General features: G+C 30.5%; 1 protein-coding gene across 2 annotated transcripts in view; it reads left to right on the top strand.

Annotated features, from left to right (window-relative positions):
- The first annotated feature begins 22106 nt into the window (after nt 1–22106).
- svp (COUP transcription factor 2) overlaps nt 22107–26974 on the top strand; it is a 245678-nt gene continuing 240810 nt past the window's right edge. The window contains exon 1 of one of the 2 annotated variants that reach the window (XM_075382128.1): nt 22107–23083. In XM_075382128.1, coding sequence (XP_075238243.1) covers nt 22849–23083 — 235 coding nt within the window. In that variant the 5' untranslated portion in view covers nt 22107–22848. The remainder of the gene's footprint in view (nt 23084–26974) is intronic. The other variant, XM_075382129.1, reaches the window with a different exon arrangement.

The raw sequence follows: 26974 nt of genomic DNA on the forward strand, positions 1-26974 counted from the left end.
TTAGTTTATATAAGTATAAAATATGGGTATATACGGGTACTAAAATGTGGTTTTTAAATGTTTATAAAAGGTATAATCCTGAATTGAAATTTTTAAGTGTTGAATATATAAATCCAAATTATCGTATTTTCTTACACTAGTTAATAAACAAAACTTAAATTTATTTTTTCTGAATTCCTAATATAATTTAATTATTTATTTTAAAATAATATAAATATAATAAAATAATGAATTACTAGCAGACCCGGCAATGATTCGCTGTTGCTAGATTTGAGTATATAGATTAAATGAACACAATTGAAAGCTTGATATGGCTGCAAGATCATCACAATTAATACTGAACATTAAGAAACTTACAAAACATTACGGAACTTTACAAAATTTAACCTTTCACTTTATAAAGATCAGAATATAAATAAATCCTATCTTCAAAATAGCACAACCTATCGGATTTAATTCAAACCACTCTCCAAACACAGTAGTCGGTTCAAAATACCCTTAACTTTCTTTCTACTTATCAGATCATGAATTTCAGAAGCTTTAAACCTTCTCCGGACAACGCGGACCAATTTGCAAAAACCCGCGCGTAAGTCCGTCCAGTAGTTTTTGAATCTATAGTGGACACACATACGAACATTGCCTTTTATATATATATATATATACAGAAGAAGAAAGTCTGTTTGTATATTTGTTTGTTTGTTTCGTAAATATCTCGACACCGGCGCCACATAGCGGGACCATTATTTGCAAATAAAAATATTTTTTTTTGACGTACCTAATATATATTTTGAATATGAGCCAAATCGGACCATAAATAAAATTTTTCGAAATATTTCCATCCCAGCGCCACCTAGCTGGTCCAAACTAATTCAGAATCCATTACGAGCGTGCTCACAACAACTTACCAAAGTTTTATCGCAATTGGATGAATAGTATAGGAACGCATACGAGACAAACAAACATTCTACAAATACATTGAACAAACAAACATATTAGAATAATATATTTATAATAATAAATTATACAAAATGTGTGTGTGTGCGTGTGTAAACGATGTAAAAGAATTGTAAATTATTGAAGAATTGATAATTACTATTATAATTAAAATCTAACTGTTATTACCATTTTGGTAGTGCGATGAATCATGCCACACAAGCTTGCTTTTCCAAGTAGTCTGACATACTCGTATATGTCATTGGACAACACATTAAAAAAAATTATCAGTTTGTATACCATACTGAAATGAGCCGTGGAATAAGAATGCAAAAAACTGAAAAAAGGGAAATGAGAAGAAAGGAAAAAGGAAATTAATGTTAAGTTAGTCGATTTAAGAGATAAATCTCTCAAGAGTAATATAATAAATAAGAATCTTTTTCCGAACGTCGTAAATTCCTACAATTATTTTATTTAGTGTCAATATTTCATTTTCAGATTAATAAAATTTTAATAGCATTTAATACTTTATATTTAATTAATAGATTTTGAGTAACAAATGAAATCCTTACTTTACATTATCTTCTTTAACGTGACCTTAGTTTTCATTCGAAACAACTATTTTGGATAACAGTTTTCGTTCTGAAAACAACAATTCTGTTTGAATTAGATACTCAAATATACTGATCCTTTCCGTAAAATTCATCAGACAAGTTGATAACTTCCATCATCGCATAATTTATTCATTAGATGCTATTCTCGTTTTCTTCTTTTCCAGTTTGTATTTTATTTTTTTTAACTTAAATTCCACGCTTTTTTTTCTAGTCTCCCATGACTAGACTTGCAATCAAGCATCATACGGTCCTGGGTTCCTCGCCTCTTAACCAATCAGGACACCCCGGCGCGCCAAGTTATACCGTCAACGACAGAGTAACCCAAGCGGGAACTCCAAAATAGCCCCCCCCCCCCATCGGAACTGTGGTCTGCTATTATCCTGCCTCTAACGAAGACCCCCCAGGGGTTCAAATCGGGACTATGATTTTTATGCCTTGCCTCAAGCGGTGAATCCCCCAAGGAACCCACTACCGGGACATGGTCTTAACTCCCCCGTACTAGACAGTCAACCTAAGCCACAGGCTCCACACCCAAGATCCCCAGGGTCCCAATCACTCATCGGGTGCGTTCCACCTCAGCAAGCCGCCACCTCCTGAAAACGGCTGCCTGCCCTTCCCCTACCAGTAGTTCCCCAGTCTGATTTCCACCACGATACTCCTCCTCAAAGGTCAAAATTCAAAGTTCAGGACCATAGGTCACTGGTGATTTCGATGGTTAGGTTAAGAGTCATGACGGTGAGGGTGTCGATGGTGGGGGAGTAGATTTTTTCGATATAAATAGATAACGGTTTTTTGATGAGAGCAAGCATTCTTCTTTTGGCTATTAAGCGAGCTATATCTACTGCACGATCAAGACTACGTCATCAGCACAACTTTTATTTAGGTGAATGTGAGGGTGAATACCATGCGGTCTTAATGAAGTGCTTTTTGGCGGTATTTTATCGATAGAATCCAGAGAGTTTATACCTTGCAGTGTTAACGAAGCGCTTTTGGAGGTTTTTTTATTGTGAGATCCGTTAATTGTAGATATCCTGCTTTCTAGCTTCCACGCTTTCGGAAAAGCCTGAGCGCTAGCCTGCAATTTATCCTGTAGATCTATTGGTATCTTGATTTGAAACAGTCAGGTAGATAGACAGCTATACAAACAAACAGGTACATAGACAGACAGCTATTCTTATAGGCAGTTTAACAAACTGTATGTGTCGATCTGTTTCAGGATTGAAAATACATTCCTACCGCAAAAAGAATAAAATCCTATTTCCTCAGATGGAAAAGTCGTATACGTACCGCCTAAATTTTTGAAGTATATCTTGCAGAAGGAACGCTTGCGTACTTTTGGACACCGACTCATCTCTGTAAAGGTCAGATTTTATGCTCTTTGGAAGGCAGGATTTTTCTACAGTGGTACTGGTGATGGAGTTATCTGCTATCAATGTGGAGGAGAGGTATGAGTAACCAGTTGGACGATGTCGATCCATAGTATGAACAGATCCGTTACTTCGGTCAATGTTGCAACTCAATACGATTAATGAAAGGAGAAGATTATATCAACAAATAGAGCCAGTGAGGAGATAAGAAAAATTAAAGAATAAACAGAAAAAATTAGAGAAAGTGGATAAAGAGAAAATGAAGATTGTAGTGATCTCAAGCTTCGTGAATCGTCGTGTCATTGTGCAATGTAGAGTCTTCTATGAAAAACTGAAATGTAGTATTCTTACCGTGTGCCCATTTGGTGACTTGATTATCGTGTGTTCGTTCCTTGATTATCGTGTCTGACTTGATTATCCTGTGTCGTGTTTATCAGCGACAAGGTGTATCATACGCAGAAAACCGTTTAAGGTCTAACATATCTGTTTATATAACTTGAATATATTAAATGAAAATATATTTTCCATACGCGTTTGTTAGGGTAGAATATAATAAATAATAAGATAAATCTTTATTGAACGACCTGGTATCACATTTTCAGATATGATGGATAGTATAATATAGCATACAATATCTCTTAAAGTGAAATTCCTTACAGTATATTGTAATATAGTTTCACTGTTATCAACTCGGATGAGTAATGTTTTTTTGTCGGGGTACAGTGAAGATTAATAATGTAGTTAAGGTTAATTCGTGTTAATCCGATGAAGGAATGGGATGATTACCGCCTAGCTTGTTCGGCGATTACCGGACCGCACAGCGTGGAGAATATCATCGCCACCATGTTGCGGAGCCCCAAGAGTTTTGATACCATTGCAGGGTTCGTGGCGAGGGTTCTTCAGGAGAAGGATCGGGGGGCTCGGGGATGAGGGACAGCTCTCTCCGGAGAGAGCTGTCCCGAACGGCACGTGCTTGCACGAGTGGGCGGTAGCGATCAGGCACGGGGGACTCTCGCACCCCTGAGCGAAAAAGACCTAGTCCCGGCGGGGATGCCTCACTCGGGGTGTCCCCGTTAGAGGCATTGGCATAAAGACCTAGTCCCGGCTCCCGGAGTGGGGACCCAGGGACGGCATAGGCGGGTCTGGTGGGGCCTACTCTGGGGGTTTGAGGCGGGTGCAAAGTGAGATCCGACCGGCGGACCGAGATGTGGAGGCCCGTTAGAGTAAAGGACACTCCTCTGGGCTGTGTAATACTTAACTGCAGGATCCGGCCCGGGGGAGAAGAAGAAAACAAATTTTTTAAATCCGATGGATCAATCAAAAATCAATTATAATGGTTTTGACCAAAGGAAGTATTAATTAGCCTCATACACCATAACTGAAACTTGTCTAGTAATTCAGGCAAACCCGGAGACTTGTCTCGTTCAGATTGTAAATTCGGTGCTTCGGGTTTATTGGTATTTATGTGACGTACTACATATAAAAATAATATGGAGAATGCAAACGTTACAAAAAAAATCTTTATCGATTTATTTGGTTCTCTAAAAATACTTTTAAAGATAATCATGAAGTAGTGCACAGCCTATACTACTTTCCTCATGATTTTTAATTTTCATTCTGGTTAATAAACCAGTATATTATTATTTGTGATAGTATGTTTTCGTTATAAGAAATTTTATTTTGTATAGATAATTTGTGTTATCTGATTATTCTAGAATATATATTTTTTGTTCTGACCATCTGAAAAATCTAGACTTCCTCTTAATTTTGTTTTAAAAACACTCCCTCACCTACATTATAAGTTGTATTATCATGTACTATTATATATTGTTCATGTACGATATCAAATAAAATGTTTATAAATAATACTGTAATCGATTTACATTCGACTAAAAATTTACTAGGTGGTGACGTCCTGCATCTTTGAACATGCTCCTGCTGATTAGTAGGAGAATTTGTTGCGGCTTACTTGATGTTTGTCCGTAAATTTTGTTAAGGGAGCTTTTTCATAATCATGTACCAGTCGTTCATTATGTGGTAGAAAATGCATTTGAAAAGTAAAAGATACTCTTAGCTTAGTAAGCCTACAACTTTCCCCGTGCTGCAGCGCAGCTTCGGTTTTATATGACAGCTAATTTTAACATTAAAACCAGTTATCTAAGTTATAACCATATTACACATGTACGCCATAAGGGTCAATTTACATCTTAATCTGACGTTACAAACCAATAAAATATAATTCTGCTTTGTCGTAAATTTAATCGTTTATCCAGAATTTGGCAGTTAGATAACTATCAAATTCTGGAAAAAATTAATTCATAGAAGGCCGATGTTGTAGATGTGTTACAGGGACTATCAATATTAAAATAGCAGGACGTAATAAATTATTTCTTCTTTTCTACTTGCAACCGTCCAGAAACACATCACATTCATTCATTCACTCATTCGTAGTATCACCATGTACATATATAGAAACAAAACAATATAGTATCGCAGTTCAGTACAGCTTTACGGTATATTAACTTGTCTTTTATGCACAAAATAATTATTCTTTTTTAATATATTTTTTTAATCGTATTAAGTTCATAATCAACAAATAAAAATAAAATACGGCAATAAAACTGCGGAGTTTTTTCATGTTTTTAATCAAGCGCTGACTATTACTGCTATTCGTTTTAGGCTACGTACTCCACAACTGTTTGTTTTTTTATTTATTGTTCTTTTATCTGATATAATCATTGGGTTATTTCCATTAATTTTTTCTCATTTATTTTACCTCTTTTTCTCTTTTTTATCATTTCGTGAATGGAAGCGTGCGTGTGTGCGCGCATGGGTATTACGATGGGTCTCGTTAATTTATCATTTTGTTAACCTGTTATAATATTATCACTTCACTAATTTTCGGTTATAAAATTTTAATAAATAAAAAATATATTTATATTGTTATAATTAGAAACTTTTTAACAAAATACAAGAACTTAATTTTACATTATTTGAACTATTTCATCTTTTACTTATACAAATATGATCACATGTTCTACTGAACATTATCTATTAATAAAATAAAACATTATTACAGAGTTTCTTTAATTTTGACTTACATAAGTCAAAAGCTAACCGAATGACTTAAATGACTTAATTTGAGTGGGAAAATAAAAATAAATATATAGAAATTAAATAATTTACACCATAATTAAATCAAACTTTACCGGTTTACTTTTTCTACGTATTTGTATCTAAAAAGTAGTAAAATAAAACAATTAATAATAAATAATTTTGAATAAGGTAGCTGAAGTATATTCCAGAATTAATGTAAAAAAGGTTTTTAAAAATTTACTGAATATAAATTAAATTAACGTATATTGTACAACTTTTTTTTTTTTGTAATTACGATAGAAGCCTATAAATATATGTTTCCAGAAAAGTTTAAGTCATGTGAACTTTTTTAAAAAAACTTTGAACAATCTACAAGCTTTCTACATTTACAGAACTTTGAAATAAGCGAGCTAAGAGTATATTGCTAGAGATACGAGTATCGGTTCTGAACACTATTTTGCAAATGAGGGGATAGTAAAATTTGTTCGTATAATCCAAAGAAGACATATTTATAATGTTTTACCTGCGTCTGTTTTCTGTCATCTTTATCTTATAACGTTTCTTTAAGCCAGTCTTCATAGTATTACTGCTTTGTAAGACGTGATTTTTGTTTTTTGAATTCACCCGCCTAGGATTACGTTAGATCAAGTTATTTCTGTGTATTGTTCTTTTCTCTTCTTTCAATATTCTTTATTCTTTCTGAGATGGCTTTCTTCCAGCATCATGGATCCCTTTTCGGCTGAGACTTTTTTTTATGAAATCTTAGGTCTTTGTTTTCTGATCTTTTGTCTTTTGGTGATGTTGTTTTTGAAGTTCTTTAATTCTTTCATGTCTTTTTGAGTTTATATCGACGTATTTGTCTTTTTTCTGTTCATGAATTCGTTTAAAATCGGTTTAAACTCTTATTTTATTATTAAATATTTCTTATTTTTATTCAGTATTTTATTTGCTAGTTATTAGTCACTTTTCAAAAAACAAAGAATGATCTTTTTTCGTAGATTTTTAATATTTTATTAACGTTAATTTTTCTTGTTGGAGTTATTAAATGTGTACATTTTTATTTTATTATATCTGACGTTCAAAAACGTAGAATTTTTTGTTATGTTTTTATAGACTTAAATCCAACTTAAAGGAATCTTCTGCTCGTTATATAAAAATGCTACGATTACAAAAGAACAAACCAGTGATTTTATTTAACTTTGAAATTTGGAATATATATTTAACAACTTTAGGTAGAGTGTACTTTTTGAAAACGGGTGAAGTAGCGTAGACAATAAGAAATAAACCTACTCTCATCATCGGATTCGTAGTAACGGTAGTGATGTTAAACATTTACATATAAACTAATCGTTAGTAATTTTATAAACACAGTCCACTTACCCTAAGACTCAAAAGACTGTGTGAATATCAATGTTTGTGTAAAACGATTTTTTTGTAGAACTACTTGATTATATTTTCCTTCATTTTATAATTCGATAAACCTTTGTTTTTCTATGATATACGATATTGCGTATGAGTATACTATTTTATCATTCTTCCATTTGATTTTCTTGATAACTTTTTCTCTCCAGAGATATTCTCTTTTTTCGTCTTTAATTCTTAATCGGAGAAAATCTTCCGATTTTCACGCAAGATCGTGTTATACCACCTTCGAAAGATTACAGTTGAAGCTTTCAAATCGTAGGAGACGTATTGCATTCTTATTTCTTTTGTACGCGGTTGAAACGGTTTTAGGAGAATTTAATTTTACTTTCAATGCCACAAAGATGATGCTGAAAGTCTTAATAACATATTAATAATAAACGCAGTTAAAGTTTCTCGCCTTTCCGGTATCTTCATTCGTTTTATCCTCTTACTATTTTAATTTCAGTTTTTCTAAAAATCTTCTCCATTGTTCAATATTTTGGTTTATCATCATATATCGAATATAATAGGAAAAAATCTCATTTATAACATCTGACCGAACAAATGCAGTTTCTTGATTTTATTTATCGCTACAATATCTGATTCTACAAAAAAAATTGAGAATTTCTGTATTCATTTTTATTTTCTAAAGGCATTGTATTAAATTAACGAAAAATAACACCGAGTCTGATCTATAACACCGAGCGAAACGATTTTTTAAAAAACTGTATTCGAAACAAATTAATTTTATTTTTTACTTCGCTTTATCAATAAATCATTAAAGCAACAAAAAACTTGGCAAATATCTTTTAAAAACGTCTACATAACTTTTATAAAATAAATGTGAACTCATATGTCGTGTAAATAAAAAAACTTTTTAAACACACACACACTTATATATATATATATATGGTAAAATATGATATTCGTTCATTTTTACGATCTCGTTCGAATAAAAAGGTTTGTTGTTTTTTTAACCTTAATTTTAGACATCAAAAACTATCGGTTTATAAAATGCATCATCTGTCTGTCATTCATTAGCCCGATCAGTCTTATCGCTAATAAGATAAATGTATTGATTATTTTAATTTTAACTGACTTCTTCGTTCTTGTTATTATAAAATACGACTGAGATGTCAGACTCCAAATATCTTTGTAGAAAATTCAAAGATAATAACTACATTTTTCAAAATTTATTTGCGGTGTTAATTTTCATTGTCTGATAAATAAATATTCATAATATAATAAATTTATATTTTATATTTTATTTTTTGAACCGAGTCATCAGGGAGCGAGAGGCTCAGAAGTGCTCGCGAAGTACGGAATAGAACAAACATTTGTAACTGTTAAAATTTAGCTATACTAAATAACGTATAAACTAAAACATCTGAAACCGATGATTAATCTGTTTGTAAAAATGCATTTGTAAACTTTGATATACTGCACTTACCAGACTATGTTTTAAAGTAAATCCGTTGACCGAATATCGATTACATCTGTTTAAGATTACATAGTGTTCCACCATACTCTTCATCGGTAAAAAAAAATCAATTTTAGCACAAAGAAATCTCGACGGGTATCCGATTACTATTAATATTAAGGAACGATCTAAATTTTTTTTCGGCTAGATTCTTGAAAGGACATTCTTCATCGGAAACAAAACGTATAAATGTATTCTTTTCTGTTATCTGCTTAAACGCATTTAATTGAACTTAAAAAATACGCTTTTATAATTCATAATAGATTCGCACAGAATTTGAACAGTCATTTATCGGTATAATATTTACTCGTAATCATTTATCAGGCTTCAATACACAAAGTATACAAAGAAATTATGTATAAAATAAATATCATTTGATTACCGAGGAAGGAAAGTAAATGTGATACAAGCGTAAAGTTCACGTTCGATATTAAAATAATTTAATAATGAACTATAAGATTGACGGCAAATAATTTAATGGTAAATAATATTAGTAGAATTTAAATTTTACGCGCGATTTGGAATAAACACCCGAATTGTTAAAACTTTGTAAAGTACGATAAATAATAAAATTATACGATCTAATGTATTTCAATCGTGTAAAATTGTTACTAATACCGAACATCCCTAAAATTACTGAAGATTTTTGGAATATTACTTAAAAAATTTAGCATATTACGACATTTGACTATAATTTTTGACGAAGTTAAGTACTACAAACCTGTCATGCGGTATTGAAAATTAATCGATTTTATTAAGTTTTAAGTCGTTCGGATGACGTAAATGTAATCGAATACACAATAGTACCGGTTATCGCTAAATGAGCGATGAATTAAAATTATTTGCACCTTTACGTTTAAGTTTCAACGAAAAATACTATTCGATTGTTTAAGAAAGAAGTTATCGGGACAGGAAAATTACAAGATAAAATTAAATACGAGACCGAGTAATAAATTATTTTAAGCGAAACGAAGTAATATCAGGGCTAGGTGGAATAGAAAGACTACTTTTGTTTTGTAAAAACTATTTTTGAATTTTTTATAGCGACAGCTATAATCGGCGAGAACATAACTTGTATTCCGGTAACTCTCGATTACAGAATCCTTGCGTTATACGGGATTCGCATTCAGAGGTAGTGAGAAGTGCAGAGGGTAGAGGTAGTCAGTTGATGAACTAGTGTATCGGGTGAACGGGTGGGTGGAGTGCAGGGCGCGACCCGATGCCGGGCGCCGCGACGCCCCCGACGACCTAACCTGGCCACTCCCACTATTAGCGGCGTTTTAACTTGGCGGTACTGCTTCTCTCACACCGCCGCATCGCCGCTCCTACCACCGCACACTTTATCCACTTGAACCTCTTTCGCTCTAATTTCTTTACTTTTATCTTTCGCTACTCTCGTTCGCTTACTTTACACTTCCACCGGTATCTACCGATGTCAGTACGTTATCCGTTTCTCAGATGGCGTTAATAATGTTTTCCGTAAGATTTAGACCGGATGATTTTTAATAATTAAACTGTTCCCGTTTTTCTTCTTTTTTTAAATAAATAAATACATTTTAAAAAGAGGTAGGTACTTCGGTCTTTGATCCATTTATTCGGGAAATCATTTCCTCCTCGTCTTCTTCACTGTGTTATCTGCTACCGTTTTAAATTTTTTCTCGTGCTAGGAAAAGTAAACGTCGATTTACAAAACAAAACTGTATTAGAACGGTTTGAAATACTTTTTATTTCTTTTAATATAATTAAAAATGTTATATACGAAATCCACGTTTACAGTGTAACTCGATGCAGTACCTGACAAAGTTGTAATTTCAATCGTTTCTTACTCCCTTGATATTTCTCTATTTTAAAGTATTTATTAATCGAAAGAAAAACAAAATTAATTTAAAAAACAAATTATATATATATACAGAGGAACGTATTATAGTTGAAATTGTAGCCGACATAAGAACAGCAATGTATAGATACCGTAATAATATTTTTATTATTTTGCTAGTTACGCAAACAAAATAAGAACATCTGGTAAATTTATTATCTAATCGTACAATAAAAAGTAAAAAATGATCCGGTTCATTGGTTTGTTTAATGTTTTCAACGGATTTAATTAATGAATTATTATGTAATAATTATTGAAATATTAAATTATTTAATTTATCCTATAATCCGGTGCAGAGAAATTACAAGATATCTGGTAAATATTGTCCGTCGTAAGTTGCTGGCGTACATTATTACAAATTTATGTAATAATTCTAAAAATTCTGAGTGTTATTTTTGCTTATGCATACAGTTGAAGTATAAAAAAGTTTTTATTTTTTGTTTATCTATTGATTTATGTATATATTTTTAAATCTACGCAAAAAGAAATCAGAAAATTCCCTTTGCTGTTAGTCAATAAAAAGAAAATTATTATTAAAATTTGATCGGCGTTGTTTCATTAAATTCAGAAAATTCCTGTTTGTTGATTGCTACTTTAACAAGCATTAGATTAAATTATATCCTTCACTTTCAAATAATCATCAGAAAGTAGACTAGAAATTATAAAGAAACGCTAGATATTTTCGTTTCTTAACAGCGTTAAGCAACTCATTAATATTAGATAATTTCAATCAAACATTTTTCATTCTGAAAAAAGAGCATCTTATCAATCTTACTTCCCCATTTCTCAACAGGTTAACAGCTCATCTAAAGTTCGCCGTGTTCTGACTTCGATTTTTAATGTTCATACAACATACTATTTATATATTTATGTTAAAGGAAATTAAAAAAAAACCGCTTACCAGCAATTGAATTCGACGCGTTCAAGTGCTTTCGGAATTAAATTCCATCTTCAGGAAATCTCATATTCGTCCTATTTGTAACAATAATTAAAAATTCATGTGTAACTTATAAAAAATCATGGTATTTGCTTAAAACATAACAATTGGTCGCCATATGATGTAAAATTATGTCAACGTAAAAGTCCTGTCAATTTGATGGTCATTACAACTGTTCCAACAGTTGAGACCATGAAATTGACAGGACGTTTATGTTGACATAATTTTATAACATATGACAACCAACTGTTGTATTTTAAGCAAATATCACGCACGAGTTTTTATAAGTTACATGTGAAAGCGCTTGAACGCTTCGAATTCAATTGCTGGTAAGCGGTTTTTTTTTATTAACTTTAATTATATACTTATACCAACGGGCCTGGTTAGCGAAATTAATATATATCTTTGTGTGTGTGTGCTTTAGTATAAAAGAGTATATTTAGAATCTTCTATGTACAATGTAATATTATACATAATATATCATGTTACAGAAATATGCGGAATGATATATTTCATAAAAGTAGGTGAAGAAAACTAACATCTATAACGAAAAAAAATGTTTTCAACGAGTGTTTACTTCGACCTAGAATAATCGTGAAAGTTTATTTTCAATTCAGCGATTTGATGTATCTCACTTCTCTAAGCTCATCCATTAAAATTACAATATCCGGCTGTCAAAAAACATACCCTACTTAAAAACGATTCTTTATTTACACTGAAGCAGTATTTTGAAGTAAGTGTAGTAAAAATAAATGTTTGTTTGCATACGAGTACTGCATTCTTGAATGGGAAGTCATCCTCTTTGAATCGGTATAGAGCAGTCGATAAGTGAGCATATCCTTTGAGAAGCAACAGCTTAAAAAAGGATTCGGGGGAGGAAAAATAAAAATAAAAACTTACTTCTTTGGCTGAAACTGAAACTAATTTTTAAGATGTAGTGAAATAAAGGCGTTTTCTATAAAAATGTATAAAGAAATATTAAATTTTTCAGGAACAAAGATTTTAGAGTAATTTTCTAACGTTTAATAAGACTGTGAGAATTATCCGCTATTCGCTGACGACTACGGCTACTTACGTAAATCAGACTGGCAGAAGAAATAACATTTTTTTCTGATAAATAGCCTACTACTAACAAAAAATAGTTTAGAAATTATTTACGTTTTAATCTTTTTAAACTAATAAAATTTATTGTGACAAAACACGTGTAATAACACAAAACCAGCGATTTAGATGTGTTATTGATGAATTGAAATTCAGAATACAGTGTCGAACGTCTTTAGATGTTCGTCACTCTTTAGACATCGTCTTTAAGACGAACTGATGAAATTAAGTTTTCATAAAAATTGTACAAAAGAATTAAGGTTGTAAGTTGTAGAGTAAACGTAAAAAGTAAGTTGATTAACAGGAGGGAAACTTAGAACCGCAAGAGTGTAGGATACTCCTTAAATTTTTGAAGAAAGGTAGTGTAAAATAGAGGTACCAAATCGCGGGAGTAAAAGTCTAAGACAGGAAGTATTGATAGTTTCAAGCCCAAAATTAATCAAAGAAATCAGAACTGGCATTCACTTTGACAAATTATTTTTAATTTACCCCAATATTGCCTCGATATTATTAAATCTCGCTCGTAATACTGTATTATAGTTATATAATGCCTTTATGCAAATATTTATTTATAATTACTCTTCTTGTTAAAAAAAAATTATAAAATATTTAATATTATTAAAATATTATATGTAAAAAAATTAAGTAAAATTTTTAATATTTCAATATACTGGGTAATTTCAAATTTGATGGCAATAAATCGGGAGATGATTTTATAGACAAAAATAAGAAAAATAGTTCGTATAAACATAGGTCAAAAAACGGTTTGTTAGCGAGTTTCGGCTCGCAAAACATTTAGCCCTGATTTCTGCTCCAAACTTCTCAAATTTGTATTTAATTTTAATAGATGTTATTTACATCAATTTTCTAAGAATTAAATTCTCAAAATAGTTAAATAGAATTTACACTCCCCCCTCCCCGGTTTTTTACTATAAAAACTTTGGTACGGTTTAATTTCACAGGGGGAGCAGAAAGCAGTGCTAAATGTTTCGCTAACTAAAACCCGCTAACGAACCGTTTTCTGACTTATTTTTTATGAACTTTTTTTTTTTATTTTAGGCAGTAGAATCATCTCCGGAGAAATTTCCTTGTAATTTGGAATCACTGTATTATAGTAAAAATAATTATCCAAAGTAGTTGATCTATTTCCGTCAAAAATATCTAACGTGCCTCTTAGCCATAAAACCCAGCTTTAATTACATAGAAACTCCCAACCCGTTTTATCCTAAAGTGATGCATTTTTTTTTTTAATTTATGGATTAATAAAAGAAAAAACTAATGTAATAAATAAAATACAATACTAATATATAGTAGTTAGATGCTGCTGAAATCCTGATTGCCCATTCCCAGGATAATAGGAATGGACTAATGTTAATACAGTTCGCAATATTAACAATAAAAATTATAAAAAAGTCAAAATTGCATATAAATCATACATGCGTGTAAGTTAAAAGGCACACGTTTAAAAACATGGCGATAATGAAAATTACTTGATATTGGTTTTTTAAAATTAATCTCTTTTAAACTCAGACGAAGCGGAAACCAACTCAAATTAATAAATATAAATTATATTTTTTTAAAAAATAAAGAATTTGACTTGCAAATATATATTTGGATTTTCAATAATCAATCCGAATAAATTATTTTATTTTTTTATTTCGAGTTATTTAAGTACGTGTATTGTAAAAAACGAATGTTATTCATCAAGACATAGTAATTAAAAAGAATTTTATGTAGAATAAAAATAAGAAATATAACGTTTTTGTTTTGCATTCAATCAGCGAATTGATGAAAATAAAATAAGTCGGTGTTGGAAAAGAAACGAACGAGAGAATGGTATCAAAATAGATCAGGGTAGAGGGGGGATCCAAAATCTCCATGTCCAAGACACTCGATCGTTCATACGCTAAGAAAACTGCCACGATACAAACATACACAAAATGTAAGGATGGAGATATAAAAAGATTTGAGCATCGCAGTAGGGAACGGATTAGTGCATCTGGTCAAGGGACCGATCAGAGAATTCTGACATTTCTTGAGTGCGTCCTTAAGAGGTAAATATTTACTCAGTCAGGCTACTAATAGATTTACTACTGATCCCTAATGTCAATCTCGTTAAGAACACTGTTACATCTGTATCTCATTCTCAACGACTATGTTTTTCTCTAATCATTATCGATTTTACATCTTCCTTTAAGGAGGAATAAATTAAATCGCTTCCCTTGATAATACTAACTTAGATATGGTATTTAAGCGGACGATACTTTATTCTTTCTTCAAAAAAAATTACTCCGGGAGACACTTCAATGTTTCCTCCAGTTATTTTCTATATACTACAACTTGCAGCTTCCGAGACGGCTGACCGTCGGTGTGAAGCCGGCTAGTTATATAAACTAGGTGCAGAAAAAACTGTAATTTTTTCCATTTCAAAAATACCAAAATACATTACGGTAAAATTTTAGCTTCGTCTAAGAAACATTGTTTTGAATATTTTGACCTAATAAAATAGGCGTAGTTAATCGGAAAAAAGAAAATTAGAGACGGCTTAATCCATAAATATGTTATCTGCTTGCAATAAGCATCATTCTACCGATAAGAGTGGTAGCAGTTTCCAAAAATATTTTCAGACAGTATAGGGTTACTCGTTAAATGGTAGTTTATTAGTAATAAAGGTAGTTTACAGATTGAACAGCAGTTCTGTTTTAAAGGAAAACAAGCGGCCAAAACGGGTAATTCATCCGGATGTTTCCCCAACGAAAATGGTCGCATAATTTTGTCGCATTAAATTTGAGTAATCTAGCATATAAATACATATAAAACTTCACCGATATGTATTAAAAAAATTATAAAAACAATCTACAAATCGATTGTGTGTACGTTAATTAAATGAAAGGGAGGGGTGTTTATGGTTTACGTAATATCGCATTCTGCGTGAGTGTGTGGCATTATGATCTGATATTTTCAGGAACAATAAAAAATTTTTATTTTATCTGAAACGGCATTTATTATTATTGTTATTAGGCAAGACCCATTAACAACATGTATTTATGTTTACCGTTTAGGATCGGATTAGTTTCTTTAAGGTGACTAAGAGCAAAGCTCACAGTACTGTGCCTAGGTTTTGACCTATGACCCGATCGTTAGTTGAACGTATGTGTATGTGTGTTGATCGAACCAGGCAGACATTTCGTTCAATCGTTCTCTCCCTCTACTCTCGCGCTCTAACACACAAACATACACACACAAATCGAGAGAGAGAGTCGCTCACTCTGTCCCTCTATATTCAATTCTATTGATAGACTTGGCACTCGGAATAAGTTACGTTAGGTTATGTTCGGTTCCTGCCCCTTGATCGGAAGGTTGGCTGCCATCACCTCCTGTACGTGTCTGAAGCTGTTATTCGGTTAACATGATTTTTCTTGAAACTATGTCATTACCGTGTATGATGGATCGTGCGCAATTTTCTATTTAAAGAAAAAAAATTTATTTCTTAAAATATAACACCGTTTTACTAAATTTACTTTCAAAGTAAATGTATAAATTTTGTTAAATTTTATCAACTACAGAATTCTAAAATGATTCCGCGCAAGTTAAACATACGATAATATATATATATATATATATATATATATATATATATATATATATATATATATATGGGTGAGGGCAGCGAAACTATAAACTCGCTTATACGGTAATATACATTTGCTGGTTATGATAATAATAGTATTTTATTATATATTTTGTTAATAGATACGTTTTATCACCATGAGAAAAGTAAATTTTACATTAATTTACCGATTTTTTAAGAAAAATACTAATCAAAGTTAACGGACTACATAAAAACGAGAAATTAATATTATATAATATATGTCCAACGATAATATCACAGTAGAACAAAAAAAAAATTCTAAGAATGAGAAGAAAACGGTTGTATAGAGTAAATCGCGAAGAGAAAACTCCCGTTTGAAAAAAGATTTTATCGGATCGCGTTAATTAGTTATTAACGATTAAAGTTAAAAATTTTTTTACTGTCAACCATATGATTTTTTGATATGTGTGTATTTGAAATTTTATACAGAATATGAATTTCTGAAAATTATATAAAAAAAAAAACAACAAGAATATTTATGTCTGAAAAATAAATAAATAAATCGAGAAAAGTTGAAATCGGGAAATACCTTCAAACAAGTGTTAACGATAAGCTATAAGGGTAATAAACAGCTGTTTGCCGTAGCATTGTTGTTACCTTTTATTGAAGGGATTACGGTGGCCCAAAAAGGTTGTATAATAAGGTTGTAAAAAGGTTGCATAATGCTGTTTTAAAAATATTCTATTAATTCAACCCTTAAATAATTGGTTTAAATATTTTATAAGTATATCTGGTTAAACAATGACATTCATTAATTAGTGTAACTTCAATATTTAAAAAAAAAATCTGATGTGGACACTACATTACTTCCTTGTACGCCTATTAAATTACATATATTTTTTTTCTATTTTTTTTCTGTTATTGTCGAATTATTATTTATTGTAAATTTTTACATCAATATATTTAAATTAAAAAAAAAAGTTAAAAAAAAGGAATTGAAGTTGGGTTCTCGCCGATGTGACTTTCCCTTGTAAGACAAAATATTTCATTTATTAAAATTTTATTGGGCTATTACTCTAGAACCAATGAAAGTAAGTACCACTTATGATATGTCGTTGAATAGCTCTCAATGAGAGTTTATTACTGCAGTTAAGAAAAATTCCAAAATCCAAATTTTTAGCTATTTTTGGACACTTTTGGTTCAGTCGATTGCAATAAAAACTAGATGTTACAACAGTTTTAAATCCAAAATCTCAACATTCTACGGCTAATCTTTTTTGAGTTACATGAGATACATACGTACGTATGTATGTAGGTATGTATATATACATACATGAATATATATTATACGTCACACCGAAACTAGTCAAAATGGATTCAGGGATGGTCAAAATGGATATTTGCATTGAAATCTGAAAACCGAAATTTTTCGCGTTTGTAGTACTTTCTTGTACGAAATGCAAGGAAAAATTGAATTAAAACTAAAACTAGACAGAAAACTATAAAACAATCTAACTAAAACAAGAATTAATGTATACAATTACTTTTCTTTTGTAAATCGTTACTTAAACTTCAGTGAAATTTATTGACTAGAAAAAATTGTTATTTAAACTAACATTGTTTGCACATTTATTTTTTTGCAAAAGTAATCAACATTTGTTTATTAAAGTACGAGTAATTTTATTAAATTTTTAGAAAAAATGTACCTTTTAGACGTAGGGATTTACTGAATGATTTTTAGTAATTTAAAAGAACAAAAAACAACAAAATAAAACAATAATGCGGCTAACCCTTGTATTACTGTAAACTCAAGCCCGGCTTTAAACGTAAGTTAAACTCGTGTGAAGGCTCACATCCTGCCGTACAAAAATACTGCAAGCTAGTAACTAACAAAAAAAAAAAAAAAAAAACAGTTATTTATGGTATTAGTGACCGTTCATTTAAAGAAAGTTATTTTTTAAGTGAAGGAAATAAAAATACTGGTAAAACCCTAAAATCTTGGAAAAAATTGTTAGTTATTTTTCGTGATAATTTAGAGGAAGAACACTCGTTTTTAGAATCATATTCAAACGCTTCGAACCGTAATGAAAACCAGAAAAATAAAACAAAATTCATAAAATAAAACTCTGTTTATAAAGCAGAAGAATAAGTTATGACCATTTAATATAAAAACAAATTTGTACATACATAGAATAAGGAGAAAACGAATAAGAATATAATGTTAAAAAATGTGGATAAATAAATTGAATAATAGATAAAATTACTCAATGAGCAGAAAAAGAGAACAAAAATGTTAATATTCCAGAACTAAGGTGAACAATAAAGTACGATGAATTAGAAAATGTTAAAAAAAATATCAGGTCGGTAAATTTATCTGTGAAAATAGTTTCACGTTTAGGTCGAGGTCCAGCTACAGTTTTTTTTTTTTTTTTACTTTGTGCCAACAAATAAATTGGATTGTACACTTATCTACTTCTAGTGCACATATTCTAGTTTTGTAAACTGATACATCAAATATCTAACTTTTTAGAGATAATCCGAATATTTATTTCTACGTTAAGCGCTGCTACGTAAATCATTTATACAGATAATAAACCAGATCCATCCTAAACGAGACTGGAACGCTCTGAATGGTATTATTTTATCGTTACTTGGTCAATTCTTTCAGCTTTCTAAGTTCGAACCATTAATATTTATACAGATCTTTTTTAACAGTTTATTTTAATTTATAAACAGCATGACAGACTGTATTCAAATCCTTCAAATGTCATCTTCTCTTTAATCAAACTGTTGTATAATTTACGAATAAGATTCATTTTTGAACTCTCTAGTAGTACTTTCACTTTTCCGGGATGGAACTGAGGAGAGGAGAGACTGTTTTTTTTAGGTGTGTTTTCCACGTATTTTAAGAAAATCTGACACGAGAGATTCGGGTCTAATTGATTATTTTAAATGAAAAATATTCTGAGATTTAGCCGGAATATATTTTCTTTTATATTTATACACGAACTACAAATTAGCGAATATGAAATGTAATATTTTCTAATTTTTAGGAGAATATTCATATTCACCTGGGCTACTTTCAAATATTATTTCCGATGAAAGATTTTCTCCCTCTTTCTCTGAGATCGACTCAAATTTTTAAGGTATTATACGAAAGAAAAAAATTAATCATCGGATCAGTTTTATCCGTTACGTAAATAAAATATCGATTTTTTTTTCCTAACTGAAATATAATTAAAGGATTTATTTATTTAGTTTTACTTTCATTTAATTTTGTTAGTTGTAATTCTTCGTTAAAAATTAAATGTTAAGAAAACAAAGCTCTCCGCTTTGTATGTTCGATAATAATGGTGGTAATTCAAATATTAATTAAATGAAGAAAAATTACGCTACACTTATAACACAACATGGAATTATAATTAGTGAAAAAACAAGCCTTCTTAAACGTTATCAGATTATTAAAGTCGTATCCATCGAAGTAAAAACTTATTATGTAAATTACACCAAAATAAATGGTAAAAATAAAAACACTTAGACCAAAATAAAAACAGGTAAACAATAATTATTTTAAAAGTTAATATTTCGTAAACACGATGATTTTATTTCACGCGAATATTCGATTAATAAAAAGCATTTAAAAATATATCCGTTAGTGTTTCATTAATAAATTTTTACTAATATTATTTAGGAAAAGTATCTTCTTTAATTTGGAATCAGGATTTAATAAATTAAATTTACTTATAAATATAACAATAAAAATCAGTGAAAAAATTTGAGTTGTATCTATATAATCTTTTCAGGGTTCTAATTAAAAATTGTTGATATAGATCGTCCCTTCTTAGTCAAATAATGTCGGTTGAATATTCTTATGTTCTCAGTATTTCTCTCCCGTTTACATTTTTCTTAAACATTATACGAGCGCGTGTGCGCGCCTGTATTTATTCACATGTACATAACAATAATTACACCGTTCATCCGTTCATTATTATAATATTACATATTGTATTATGAAGGGATGATAGGGGTGTTATTGGCGATATAGAATTACAGTTAAGCAGGTGGTAATGAAAGGTAAAGAATATGAGATCGAATAAAGAACAAGACGAGGGTAGAAGAACAGAACTCTTACAAAGTAGTATCTCAAACAGGATTTGGGAAGCCTAATATGAGCTACTTCTTTACAACTCGACTCTGATTTGAACTCCTTGTGTTACCCTTAAACTAACCTCTGCTTATTCTTTACTTAGTTTGCGTTAATACTTACGGCAATAGGTTTTTTGTTAATGAGTGTAGTAGAAGAATACACTTCAAAATCGATCGGATTTTTTACATTAACATTATAGCTACAAATAGAAAGTAGAAATTATTTCTCATTTATTATTCTCCGGTCGATTAGCCGATTGAACGTGTTAATGAAATGTTACAAATACGATTTTGATAGAAATGAAATAGTAATTAGTAACCTATAGAACAATCTTTCTGTTCAATAATACAGAATTAATTTAATTTCAAAAATTAAATTAAAAATAGGTTTTACCATTATGGATACCCTGGTTTTTATAATGCAGCCCACCTGCCTGCCTGCGAAATAATATTTGATTATTTCTTCGTTACTTCATTATTTTATACTAAACTAGTAAAAGAAGTAAACAGAAACATAAATTACCTGTATATTTTTATTCATTTACTATTACAACCTACTTATTAATTAACTAATTTAAACTAGAAATTGTTATCGACCACTTTTGTTGAGATTAACAATTGCTATGGTCAGTGGGTACCGGTGTACTTTAGTGGTTAGGGTTTAATTAATCTTACATCTCAGGAATGGTCGGCCTGAGTCTGTACAAGACTACACTTTATTTACATATCACCATCATCACATTGCGAGGGGGGGGGGGGGTTGCTTATTATTGTTCACTAGTTGAACAGGTTGCAACGTTCACATTACTAAAAAATAAAAAAAAATTAGTAATTAATCAATTCATTAAATAATCAGCTTAACAAATTAAGCTGATTATTCATAGCGATTTTGATAATCTTAACGCTTGAAAATTTTTTTACATTTTTAATTATACATTTGATATTCAGTTCGTCAGTATTTTTCGTATTAGGTAAAATTTGGTTTAACCCTTATATAAATTTATATATAAACTGCCTAGTGCTTTGAAATTAACTATTTTCTTTAATGAATAAAAATAAAAAACATATTTTTATAAATCATTAATACTCCTCTTTGAATACAGTTATAGGTTTTAGTAAACCGAAAAGTTTAAATAGCGTCACGTGAAGTAGCGGTTTAATAAATTACTACTCAAAAATTATCAAAAAATTCGTTTTGCTCGTATTACCTTACAAAATTAATAGTTTAGACTTTAGGGGGGGTTCTTAATTCAGGGTCAAATATTTAGACTTTCAAATAGTCGTTAAAGACCGAAAATAATAATTAATATTTTTATCGAAAGCTCTTATATTTTTTAAAGTATTATTTTATTATAATCTATTTGTATTTTTATATAATTTAAATAATTATTTTTCCTGCGAAACTTCAGAAGGGTGTATACATGTAGATTATTTGTTTTATCCCGATCGTTATAAAAACTAACATTTTAATATACGATGTCGGCCGTGCATGTGTGAATACAGGTCATTGTAGAGTGCAAAACGGGTCGTTATATGTACATCTAGAAAGTTAATTTAGTCTGTGATTAGAAGCGCTATTCGTTGTGAGATGCGGTCGTCGGATTTTATGCAGAACGTACGGTAACGTGTAAGGTTTTTATAATCGCGTACAGCGCGAAATATAAGCGCTACATGTTGCGGTCTGGTGTCGGATGGCAAAAGGTCGGGCAGCCAATGGGAGAGGAGAGGCCAAGTGTTGCCATGGTAACCGTAGGGGGGAAGGGTGGGGGGTCAGGTCAGATCACGGGCTCAGTCGGCGTCAGTCGACGAAGCGGCGTGGGTCAGGGCAGGGGTTATAGGCCTGCCGTAAGCAGTAGCAGCTAACTGTATTGCGATCGATAGACTACGCGCTCCTGTGCGTGCGTGATTACGTGTGTCCGTCATCCGTATCAAAACTTATTTTAACGTGTACGTACAAACTTATGACGTCATAAAATTAATTTAATATTTTTGTTTTGCGATGATTCGGGTAATCGATCGATAAAAAAATTAAACCGTACTGAAATTTACCGGTACTTTTAAAAATTTTACCGAATCGTGCACGGGAAAAAAATGACTTGAAAATTTTTAAAATGATAGTAAAACTTGTGCGGGATACTTAGTGAAAGAGCGATGTGATTATCGCTCGTAAAGTGTGTGCGCGTGTGTTTATTTAAGCGGCGTGGCCCTTTAAGGGCCCAAAAACAGGACCATTATTCTACCGCACGGTGTTTGCCGTTACCCTGGAGGGGGCGAGCTGGATTTAGGGGGGTTCTCACGGAGCATGGCGCTTGTAGCGCCCCCATGGAGGGACCCCCCGCCACCTATACAGCTCCCCCTCGGGGGCCCTCATACCGATGACTCAGCTCCCGGGCCCCTTAGGGACTTAACGACACCGGGTACCAATAGTTCGCAGTCGGGAGGATCGACGCAGTCAAATGATAAAAACCAAAATATTGAGTGCGTCGTGTGCGGTGACAAGTCTAGTGGTAAACACTACGGCCAATTCACCTGCGAAGGTATGGTTATCATTTTATTTTAATCATTGTAAGTAGGTTAACTTTTAATCGTATTTTTCTTTAAGAGATTAATTTTGTTTCTTGTTCGATCGTCTTTCAAAGTTAACATCTTACCGTATGTTTTAAATCGATATAACATGCTTTTATCGTAAATAAATCGGCAGTACGAAACGTTAGCGACTTAAATCGTCGATCAGATTGTCCGTATTTTTTCTAGATACATAACTCGAGACAAATGTTTTTTTTCTTGAAATAGATCTAATTTATAACGATTCAGTATGATGCTCGATAATGTCCGGGCAGGTTTTTCGACTTTTTCAGATTATTATCGTTAAGCAAAACTCGCATAATAATTCCCTGTGATTTACTAAGCGACAATCTAAGAAGAAAAATATCGCGTTATCGTTCTAATGAAATCGGGTAAAATAAGTAAATTATTAGTTTTAACCCTAATCAAACGATAATAATATTAATAAATGTAATCTGTGATCCTTTAATGAAATCCGTAGCGCTTTCAGTCGGAAATTTTATTTCTAAAAGATATTAAAATATTAATAAAATTAGCTTCTTCAATCTAATTTGATTATTGATAGTAGGTTAAAATATCCTTGCCGAGGCGATTAAATATAGCTGTATTAAAAGAAATATCGTTACTAAAAATTTTAAACAGATTACAAAACCGGGATCCTAAATTGTATTAATTTAAAAACTTTTTTTATTCCTCGCAAAATATCGTTAGGATCTGATTTCCACAGTATTTTTAAGTTAAAAAAAGGAATCTGTGATTAAAACAAAAACAAAAAAAATCGATTAAATCCTTTCATAGAATTCTGATCGTACATTTAAAACGACTGAGATTAATACACCACGTTATTATGAGATAATGAAGAGTATATAATAGTAAGAAATAATTTTAAAAAGTATGTTGTTTTTAAAAACGGAATCAGCAAAGGGTATAAGGATATACGATCGACTAATTACTTTGTTCTGAGTTAAAAAGTTATTAAATCTTAAAGGATTATGATAAGCAGAACGTTCACTATCAAAGCAATATTAATAATCATATATAAATATTGTATATTAAAAAAAAACTGTTTAATAGTAAAATTTACGTTAATTACGTCACAATTAATCATATTTTTCTTTAAGATAAATCAATTGGCGATTAATGAAAAATGTTCTTCAGGAGGATATTATGAGAAAATGTATTATAAAATCTTTTATTAACGTAAAAGATAACATAGCTGGTCGATTTGCTAAAATTTATAGGATCGGATTTAACCGATCCTGTTACAAATATTTTCGTGTTTTAAAAATAGTGGGTCCGCAAGAAAAAGGGTGAATACTTAGCGTTGATAAGAGATAAAAAAATAATTTTGTAGTGCAATTTTTATAATTAAATATTTTGATAGTGAATATAATTTTTTTTTAAATTTAAACAAATAATAATTTGGACTTAAACTGTTCGCCGTGCTCGTTTCGTTATATGTTAAATCATTTTCGTTATAAGATTTTAATTTTAAGCAGTGTTTGTATGCCTTTTACATAATATAATTTATGCATTTTTATAGAATTTATATTATTATTTAATATCGCATATTTTTGTGTAAAAAAAAACGAACCTATTTTCTCAGATATGACAAGAAAATATACTACCGCATACAGATTTTTTTAAAATTCTTTTTTGAGTTTTTATAAACATAATTTAACTTAAATCTGAGGATCTCAAATTCTAGGAAATTTTTTTTTTCTCAATAGAAGTATTATCGTCTAGTGAAGGATTAAAAGCGTTAATAAAGATTTTTTCTAAAAAAACTTCTTCATTTTTTTTGTCTTATTTATTGATTAAAGTGTAAATAATTGTTAAAACAAAAGTGTAATTTTTTTTCGACTTTTCAATCGAAATGATTTTCTTCATTAGTGAAAAGAGAAAATCATTTTGTCAGAAATTATTACATCAGATTTTTTAATAAACAATACTAAAATTAGACGTTCAGCGTTTAGGTGTACTAAACCTTAATTGGAAATTTGTTTTATCGCTTTATAACGAAATTTGAAAAGCAATCTATGAACTTACTTTAGATCAAATTTTCAGTTTTCATATGAATTAAAATATAAAATTTTCACGAAACTGATTTATGAGAAATCAGATTTTTAAGGGAACGCAGAATTTTATTCCGTTACTTTATTTACTCAATTTTTTAAATATGTTAAAAATATCCGAGATAGTAGTTAAAAAAGTGCAACTACTAAGAAGTGTTTTATTTTAAATGAAAGAACTATAAATTATTGCAATATTATGTAATTAATTTGTTTAATGAATTAAATAAATTTAAGCAAATATTTTTGACCAAAATAATTTTATTTGAGGATACTCTTCGTGTTTCTTGAACATTTGTATACTTTATTAGTTTTAGTCGCAAGATTTATATATTTAATATACGATCGTGGACTATATAAATAGTTTAAATAAAACAGGAAGTAGGATCAAAATGTAAAAAAAAAAAAAAAATTGAAATTATTTTAATTTATAAAATCTTTATTAAATACGTGTACATTTATTAGAATTTTAAATGTGAATTTATATATATTAAATTTTTTTTTTTTAATTTATTGAGTTTTTTAAAATTTATTATCAAATAATACACTTATTCGTTTAACTTTCTGTTTTTTCCACTTCGACTGTGATCAATCAATAACCAAAACAAAATTAATCCAACAAATTTTGATCGTGTAAACCACTTTGCAATTTAATCTACTCGATAACAGCAGAGACGTCCGACGGTTGAAACGAACCCATATACTTGACTTAGGGTCTGCGTAACAGTTTGGAATTGGAATCTAACACCGTCAAGTTTAGTGGTGTCGTATCTAATTTCTTGTTACTTCTCTTTTTTATTTGTTATTAATGTTTGTTTTGTGGATTATATGGTGCTGAAATTATTGGTTTGTGATTTATGACCGAGCTTGAAATTTCATATTTGATTTTAAGTTTTCTTACAACTTTTTATTGTGCATTATTTATTTTGGGGGTTCCTTAAGGGCCTTCTTATCACGTGCTTTTATCAGGAAACTTACTTATGGCTCCGCAGGAGAGCCGATTTAATTATAACTGTTATTGAGCAAAAAAAAAAACTTTTGATCGTTAATTCCCCCTTCTAACCATTTATGAATCATTCTGTTCTATGCTAAATATAATTTCTGTTAATTACTTTTAGTTTACTTTTTTTTTTCTTAGTAATTCCATCTAATTTTCGTCAAACTAAATTTGGTAAAAAATATATTTTTTTTTTAAATTGCCTGTTATTTTATCTTGCGATATGACAAGGATGAAATTATATTTCTTGAATGTGTGACCAACTTTATTATGAATTTGTATTAGTTAAAAAAAAAAAATTTAACGATCACCTCGTAAACCACTGTAAATAATTTAAGATAATTTTTTTTTTGTAATTTAACTAAATCTTTTATTAAAAAAAAGTTTGATATCTTTATATTCCACATTAATTTTTCAGGAAATTATTGGCACCTAATAATATAAATAAATAATTATTTTACTGACATAAAATCAGCGACATAATAATAATAAACAAAACGCAATTTCATGATAATGAATTTGGTTAAAACGACTTAATTACATTTACATATAGTAAACGTAAACAGGAATTTATTAAATAATAATTAATATTTACTGTCATAACATAACTTTTGCGGGAGCTGCAAACGTCATTAGACCTTGTCTACGCACGGCAGAAAAAATGTTAATCGGGATAAATCGAAGCAGGTCACATTCGCCATGAGAAGGGGTGACTATCCTATTATGAACGTGGACGATGTCTAGATCCCACAAACAGAAAGTGTGACGTACGTAGGATTGCACCTAGATCGGCG

This window comes from Lycorma delicatula, chromosome 1, assembly GCF_047948215.1.
Source record: "Lycorma delicatula isolate Av1 chromosome 1, ASM4794821v1, whole genome shotgun sequence".
Taxonomy (NCBI): domain Eukaryota; kingdom Metazoa; phylum Arthropoda; class Insecta; order Hemiptera; family Fulgoridae; genus Lycorma; species Lycorma delicatula.